At 48.3% G+C, this 8652-nt stretch overlaps 1 protein-coding gene across 1 annotated transcript in view; it reads right to left on the bottom strand.

Moving 5' to 3' along the window:
• GNAS (GNAS complex locus) overlaps window positions 1–8359 on the bottom strand; it is a 158251-nt gene extending 149892 nt beyond the window's left edge. Inside the window, exon 1 of the mRNA XM_054845056.1 lies at window positions 7980–8359. Coding sequence (XP_054701031.1) covers window positions 7980–8232 — 253 coding nt within the window. The 5' untranslated portion in view covers window positions 8233–8359. The remainder of the gene's footprint in view (window positions 1–7979) is intronic.
• Between the last annotated feature and the right edge of the window lie 293 nt (window positions 8360–8652).

Below are 8652 nucleotides of genomic sequence, written 5' to 3' on the forward strand. Positions count from 1 at the left end.
ACAGTACGTTGAAGTGATTAATTATTTATGAGAAACACTCAAAGGGCAAAAAAACTATTCAGTGATTTCTGGAAAAGTCTCTTAATGTTACAGGAGATGCCAAAGGAGAACATGAACCAGCCACCAGCTAGTACAAACACTTTTAGCAGTAGTACTTGAAAGTGTTAAGAATTCAAACATCAGCCACGTAGTTTCAGCAGTGCTACTGGCAGACTAACAGGCTAACACACACGTGTGCCCTTCTAGTTTTACATTGAAACTTTTGCAGGAATAAAGACATGCATGACCATGAATGTGTAGTGTATATCTGGAGTCAAGGTGGGATGGATGGCATTCTACATGTCTTTTGAGTCTCTCTCATCCCTCCTTCCCAAGGAAGCTATATGAAGACCAAGGGTTAATAGGGAATTATTATTCTAATAGAAAAAAAAAAAATGTGTAGACATCAGGTATGAAAACCAGAGTGGTTATAGCAGGAGGCCACTTCCCTAACCCTGACTGCAGGGTTTTCACCCAACCCAGGGAAGGAAAACAAAATTTCTCTATAGTCCAGATATTCTACCTTCAGGGACCTGCCAGAGCTGCCCCAGACACCTCTTTAAGGCAGCATACGATAACATAAGCACAGCTCCAACACGTACATTGGAGATAAATGCTAAGAAACATGAGAGAATTTGAACCACATTTTTGTAGGCAGCTCCAAAAACTTCACAAATGCCTGACGATTCAGATGGAAGGAGTTTGCTTGTACTTTATCACAGCAGTGAAGTTTGAACTATAAATAGCAGTAAGGCACTTGGTCTCCTCTCTCTTCTTTTTCTATTCCTTTTTCTTTTCTTTATTTCCAAAGTAATTTTTCTTTTAAGCAGCACCAGGTCAGGTTCAATCCTCCTCTCTCTGGTTTCTTCACTGCTGGTCCCTTCCATCAGCTATTCCCAACCATGACACTGCCAGATCTAGAGAAACCCTTGCGCAGGAGACAGTTCAACTTAAGATGTCCCAGCGCAGAAAGGAGCCAACAGTTGCACAGAAGCAATCAAGACATTTTGCCTGCTCTGGGAACAGATGGTGCTGACTGAGCAACAGGATGACAAGCTTCTGCCAGCCCTGTTGCACCTAAACCAGCAGCATTTAGAGGCTACCATGCCAGCCACTAGTTAAAAATATAACAGCACAGGTGAGACCTAAGTGCCACCATTTAATTGATACGGTGCTCAGCAGATGACCTCTTTGTAACCGGAGGCTATAAATAGATTTCCACAAGTTTGCATTCTCCTTTCAAGTCTGGCCACCCATTCACACCTGAAAACCCTCTTCCCATTCCCAAACAAAAAATTCACAGGATGCAGCTGCCCCAATAACAAACTTCTGACTCCAGTCAACTTGTGTGTTTGGTGAGTCTTAACTTCTTTCAGGCAAGAAACGCGGTGGTTTCACTCACTACCTGAGATGCCAGTAGGTGCCACAGCCATTCTTTCCACCGGAGGAAAGGAAAAGCTGCTACCTTCCCTCAGAATAACAGAAATGGAAAAAACAGCTAAAAAGCAGTAGTCAAAAAGAGAGCATCGTTAGAGTGGAGTTTTAGCTTTAAAAAAAGTCTGATAACTCTGAAATTAGGTCCATGGTTACACATAAATGCATCCTCTCTAGAGTGATAGATGATGATCTTTATCCCACCAAGCATTTAATGAGTAAAAATACAAATTACTAACACAGAGATTGCACTATGCGGGGGAACGGGCGAGCTGATGTACATCTATGCTGCTGTGTGACTGCACAGCTGTAGTTGGTACTAGGGATCAGGGAACCCCCCAGATTACTCACCCCTTCCCACAAAAATCCGTGGTTACACATGCACAGAGCATCCCTTCAGCATTAGCTGTAACTGTGAAAGAAATTATTTTGCAGTTTGGGTCTCTGTACAGAGCGCACCATCCTCACACCGATACAGCGTGCCATCCATCAGCAGCCCTTCATCACAACTCTGTCACAGCAGCGCTGCCGTAGGCTTCCTGACACCTTCCATCGCCAGACCCTCTTTGAAGCGGCTCAAACTTTGCCAAACTTCAAATACGCTGGCTGAAGCTCTCCACGCCATGTGTCTGCCTGAGGCTAATGATTTTATTGTTTATGTGGAGGTGATACAAGGAAAAAGTGAAAAGCCAAGGTCAGGAGCTCAAAAAAAATCCCAGCACAACAAACAAAAAATCCAATACAAAACAAAACAAAGAAAAAAAAAGTGGGGATGAGTAGCTTACCTATCTCCTTTCTATGAAATTTTAACACAGGAGCAGGAATGAAACTATCTTACTAAGCGATCTAAAGTATAGAGGTGCCAGTGCCGAAGACACCACATTGCTCTGACGTTCAGCGAACATTCACCAAATCACATCACAGGACCTGGAGCCAGCATCGCTTGCCTACTGGGTAAAGCCTTGCGTACGTTTGCAAAGATTTCCAGGTATTTGTGTTCATGCTCCAGAGCCAGAAGATCTCTGTTTACCAACTGAACAGGCAGCGCTCTATGCCATAGAGCACATTTTGTATACGGCAGTGGGAACGCAGTAGGACTCGTCTCGCAGAGGCCCCTCATCGTAAAGGAAGACCCGTAATTAGCACACCACCTCCTGGTGTCCAAAGTAGGATCGTCATGTCTGCACTGGAAACTACTGGGCAGACTGAAACCACAGAGATTCCCATGTCCAAGTGTTCTTGTAGTATCTGGTAATTACTGGGAACCCGATTGGAAAATACCGTCACTCTTTCACCACTAACGACAGTCCATTTGGAGAAGAACCGTGTGGTGCTGCCCTGCCAGCCGCTATCGCAGCCTGCGCGGGGTGGGGGGCAGGTTGTGCAGCAGAGCAGCCCATCACAAGACACTCGCATCGCGAGCATCCCCTAGGATCGAACCCAGGATTATTTGGGTTTCCTATCTCTGCTTTTCTTAAAGGGGAAATTAAATACCAACTTGGTATAAGATATTCAGTGTCAAAAATCTTGTTCTCAAGAATTAGGAAGTGCCAGGATAAAGATTCCCTCTACGTTTTTAGTCTACTCTGTTCTGTACATCTTTCACACAATCTTCTAATAAGGATCGTACACTTTTCTGCGGGCTGTATGCCCCCTCTTCTAGCTCACAATACATGGGGCACAAAAACCAAATCGGTTGTAAGCGAATGAAACTATTGTCAACAGGGACAAGCTCCTGTGAGACGGAATTTCGTCAAGTGCTTGAGCACACGCCTGTCTTTATAACGGGGTGTCTTCCCCTCCCCACCCGCCTGATCCCTGAGAGAAGCAGCGTCAGGATAACCACCTTGCTGTAAGCAAGCAAGATAGGGAATCACAACAAGAGAAAGGATATCTTGTGGGATTAAATGCTGCCCTGGAGAACCAGACCAGCTTCATGCTGCTGCAGAGCTGCCGTGGCCGACCGAGCAGCACGCAGCTTCCATAGCGGGCGCTTCTGGCTCCCTGGGTTGCACTTCAGAGCATCTAAAGCTCACGCCGCAAAAGTGCTGGGTGTTCACAACCATGATGTCCATGCTCTAAACACATGAAGAGTTACTAAAAAAAAAAAAAAAGTTGAGTACTACAGAGAAAAATTAGCATTAGGCAAAGACCAGGCATCAAAAAAGTGGTAGCTTCGGACAATTTTAGCTTTAGTCTTTGGTGGCATTTCCCTCTCCGGCATCCACGAAGGGAGGAGAGCGATGCCACCTCGTTTCACAGCAGTGCCATGCACTGACATTTATGAAACATTCAGTCCCTGCAGTGATCAGTACTACAGAGAAGCCCACGAGGAGTTCAACAGTCCTTTATTCAGTACAGGGTATGGATGGTGTGTCGTAAATAGGGCACAGGGTGACACATTGTATGAGGAGGATAAGAATATTGAATAGCTGCTCATTCACTGCACAACATCCATCTTGTGCCCTGAATGAAGTACCAGCCCTGTGGAAAAAAAATACAATGTAAACCATACAAGACAGTCTTTAATTATATGGTATGGAGGGGCTTACCATACAGCATACACACAGAGAGGGTGACTGTGGTTAGTCTTCACGCTGATATTTCCTAGCTTTTTAAAGTATGTTTTTCTTCCTGTATAATATATTCCCCCTATTAAAACTTCAAATTTGCATGCCCTATATTCATATTTGTACCAATATAAATATTTCTGTTTGAAACATTTCTACTTAAGCACCGATGTAGGTAAGATTCAGAATGGCCATTATTATATTGTAGTTTAATATAAATACTTAAGATGACAAGTGCATATATCTGTCTATATTGGTATACTGATATCCACGTTTCCTTTTCAACATGGGAATAAGCTACAAGTACTTTTTTTACACAGGTAAGAGTTCCGCCTGAGAGAGTAAAAAAAACCTAAGTACACAAAGGTTGGCAAAGCACCCAGAGGGGACCAGCCCAAGTTCACGCTCCTCCAGCAAACCAGATCACAGACGAGGAGGAAGGTCATGGCAAGGCAGCACGTACACCAGGAGAGCTGAGCAGCAGTTTCAGACAGAGTGGGGTTTTGTTGGAAAATACTAACTGACCAAAAGCATTAAAACCCCTCAGGCAGAACTACAACTCTTGTTTCCATTTATTTCTGTAAGGTAAAAAACAATTTAAGTTGAATTATACTTTAAAGTCTTAAAAAAAAAAATATAGAAGATGACCCACGTTACAGTCACCAGCGAGGACGCACACACAGAATGGAATTGGTTTACGGCGAAGTTAAAAAACCTTTCCCCCATAAGCACACACTTTAAATTTCAGAGACAGGATTGCTCTCAAACAAAAAACAACCCCTGTGCACTGAAAATCACCCTCCAATACCCAGTAGTAACCCTGAACTCACACCATGTTGCCAACATAACAACAATTGTAATCTTGAAGTTGTGACTTGTACAGTACGCTGAACAAAATCCAATGAGATTACACCTGATTGTGCATTTTCCTTCCACAAAAACAAAGCAAAAAACCTACTCTACTGCAAGTACAAAGTCAGATTATTGCTTCAAAAATAGAGCAGATGTAAGGTCTTTGCTCTACTAAAATTAAGAGAAGTTTCAGGAATCAGGAATTTACCTTATATATCTGTGGTGATGAAAAATAACTAAAAAAAATTATGAAAAAGACCTAAAATCAAGTAACAGGACATACAGATGTCCACTGAGTAACTACACCCATGCACTCCACATCCCTGAGCACTCCACTAAAGTGAGGAACTTCTTCCAAAAGAGGAACTGCAACATAGGAACTTAAGTATCAGTTGCGCTAAAGAGCACTAATCTGAGTAACGCTCTAAGAGACTAGAGCTTACAGCTGTAAGGTATGTTATATACACACTACAACACCAAAACACCCGCAGGCACAGACTCCTGTGAGAGCGCACTCCCCGTGCTCTGTACAGTCGAGCACGCGATAAGAGGAAACACTCTAGATTTGCAGCGCAGCTTTGCAGCCCCTGAAAGTATATGAGCTAATGTAGCCATATGTTAAAAATAATTTAGTCTTGGGGACAGGCCAGACCTGAAGCATCAGTGCAGTTTTCATTTAAATTCTGTTACTCTCCAAGAAAGAGCAGCCGCTTGTGGTGTCCTTTGCGGTCCACATCGGCGATATGCTCCTGCAGGAGCACGTCAGCCTAAAAAGTTGGTAGCACAAGTAAGAAACCATGAGTACCTAGCTTTTGCCATTGAGCCTTCACCCCAAGCAAGGAGACATCCCTGGCTCTACACTTCTTCAGTCTTCCCCCCCCCATCCTAACTCCATTCCTGGGAAGAAGACTCAGTCGCAGCTTTAAATCCCAGCTAAATGCTCCTGCCCTCCTCATTCAATATTACTGTCCTGCACTATTTGCACGTGCAATCCATAAGCATCTAGGCGAGGTCTCAGCACAGAGACACTCAGCTGTGGCAGCACCTGTACATAAAGTGTAACCAAATATACCCCAAACTTCTTATTCCAGTTCAGAACTAGAATATTCTCAAAGTAACAGTGAGAGCGGGATGCAGAGGAGAAGCAGCAAGGGAAGGAAGCTAACTGGAAAACTGTCAGTCTCTGTGCAAGGAGCAGGGAAATGGGTCTCTCAGGCATCCCAAGATTTACAAGAGGGCCAAAAAGCAACTTCCTGCTATTCAAGTACAAGCTGAAATATAATAAACCACTGCCAGCATAACACTGACTCATATCCATCAGATTTATAAATCAGTACTTTGACAAAGAATGCTCTCTCTGTTGCCTTCAGCATAGATAATTTTAAACCACTAAGATATGTTGTTTAACCCACTCAACGTTTAATGTCATTTCTGCAAAAACCAGTTCTGTGGCACAACACGTTACAGGCAATATTAAATACCAGGCAACTGAAATATTGCCTACTGCAGATACAGAAGCCTACCAGATAGCCTTTATGACTTAAAGGCTTGCAGATTAAGATCAAAATTAGCCCTACTGTTTGGCTGGGTTTTTTCCTATTCAGTCAACAAAGAAAACTAATGCTCACAGCTCCTTCTTCAAGTATTTGTTCGCTACAGAACAAACTTGAAATATGTTTTTTAAAAAAAACAAACAACTCAACCCAAACTGTAAAATAGCTGCAGCATAGCCTGTGCTTGAAAGGAAAGCCACGTTGGTTAGACGTGTGATTTCTTAACAGTACAGTCACAGCATACAAGCGTTAGTCTTTACACAAGCGTTGCTCAACCCCCTTCTCCTAAGAAGAAAGTACACCTTTATGAACAGACTTACATCAGTACAGCCACAACCACATCAAAAGAAGCTGTACTTCTAGAATAAAAAGTTTTACCACTAAGACTCAGAAAACTATGTCCAATATTGTTTTCTAAAGCTCCTTAAAATCAGCTCCTCTATTACAGGCTACAAACACATACCAAAAAGATCAGGGCCAAATCTTGCCATTTATCACATGCGGTACCACACACGCCTCAGGGGGTAGGACGCTCTCAGGTTATTTGCAGATATTTGAAAGCATTCTCTATTATTCCACGATGTTCAATAATGTGTGCTCCACCTGCACTGAGCTGGGAGAAGGGGGAGTGGAAACATTTCCAAACCCCTTTGACTTACCTGAAGGGCAATACATGACTTTTATGGCCATTTGTGTTGGGGGGCACATACCATACGAGCTCAGACATCACGCAACACAAGTAGATCAAGAGAAGGTGCCTTTCCCTAGGGCTTCCCGCAGGAAGGGAGCGCGGTGCCGGAGCGGTCACCGTGCCAGGAGCATCTCCTGCCCGGGAGCCCTGCGCAGCCCGGGGCAGCGGTAACCGGCAGGTGCCAGTGCATGGGAGTGCAAGGCAGCGATGAATTAAACAAGCCTCAGCCTTGGAGGCCGAAACTTCCCCAGCCCGTATTTTGGGAGGCGGAGAAGGCGACAGCAAAAAAAAATAACACACATATAGAAAAACTCAAGCTTTGTTCTTACAGAAAAACTGCACCAGCTCAATGAACTCTGCTGCGGTGCCGGCGAGCGGGTTTATGGCAACAACTAACTGGGGGGAAAGCGGACACAGCGCCTTCGTGGGGACCGAGCACTTCTCAGGGGGGTGAGGAGGGCTGCCGCTGCACCGGGCTGGCTACAAGCTCCTACCATCGCGACAGCGGCGGGCACGGCCGGGCACGGTCCCCCCCCCCCTCCCCCGCCTTGCCCCGAGCCCCCGCGGCAGCGGCACCCCAGCGCTGCCTCCCGCCGCGGCTAGAGGGGGGTCCCGCCGGTAGCCCCCCCCCGGGGCCGGTGACCCCCCCCCCCCCCGGCGGCGGCAGAGCCCGGGCGCGGTGAGGCGCGGCCGCCCACGTGAGCGCGCGCCCCGACCCGGCCCACCCGCGGCCACCGCCCACTCCGCGAGCGCGGGGCCGCCAGGCACCGGTGCTGACAGCGGCTTCCGGGCCGCCCCGCACCTGCCGCGCCGTGCCGCCCCGCTCCCGCCCTCGCTCACCCAGCAGCAGCAGCCGGTGCGTCTGCTTGTACTCCCGCTTCTCCGCCTTCAGCGTCTTGTCGATGCTCTTGCTCCGCTTCTTGTCCGCCCGCTCCTTGGCCAGCAGGTCCTGCCGCAGCCGGTGCCGCACCTGCGGGTCTCCGTGCTCCCCCGCCGCCGCGGAGGGGGGGATGTCCGCCTCGACGCGGCCGCCGTAGGGTGCGGAGGGGTGCGCGGCGGCCAGGCGGGAGCGCAGGCTGTAGCACAGCCCCATGGTGCCGGAGCTGCCCGCCCTACCGCGCCGCGGGCATGCTCTCCGCCGGGCCGGGCAGGGCGAGGCGGCGGCGCCCGGCGGCCTCTTAAAGTGTCCCCGCTCCGCCGGGGCTGCGGAGCGCGGTGTCCCGTCCCGCCCCTCCCCTCGGCCGGTCCCCCGCGCCGCGGCCGGCGGGAGGCGGCCACACGTGATGCGGACATGTTTACCGTATTCTCTGGAAAGCGGCCCCCGCCGCAGCCTCCCGGCGCTGGCGGGGCGGGGGGGGGGAGGAGGGCGGCAGCCTTCACCCCCCGCCGCGCCCGTCCTGCTCCCGCCGGGTGAAGGTGTCGGCGTCCCGCTGCGCCCGGGGCCGGCTGCGGCTCAGCGGGCTGCCCTCCTGGCTCCTGCCCCCGGGGAAGCCACAGGGCAGTCCGTCCCTGC

This window comes from Grus americana, chromosome 17 (genome assembly GCF_028858705.1).
Source record: "Grus americana isolate bGruAme1 chromosome 17, bGruAme1.mat, whole genome shotgun sequence".
NCBI classification, from domain to species: Eukaryota; Metazoa; Chordata; class Aves; order Gruiformes; family Gruidae; genus Grus; species Grus americana.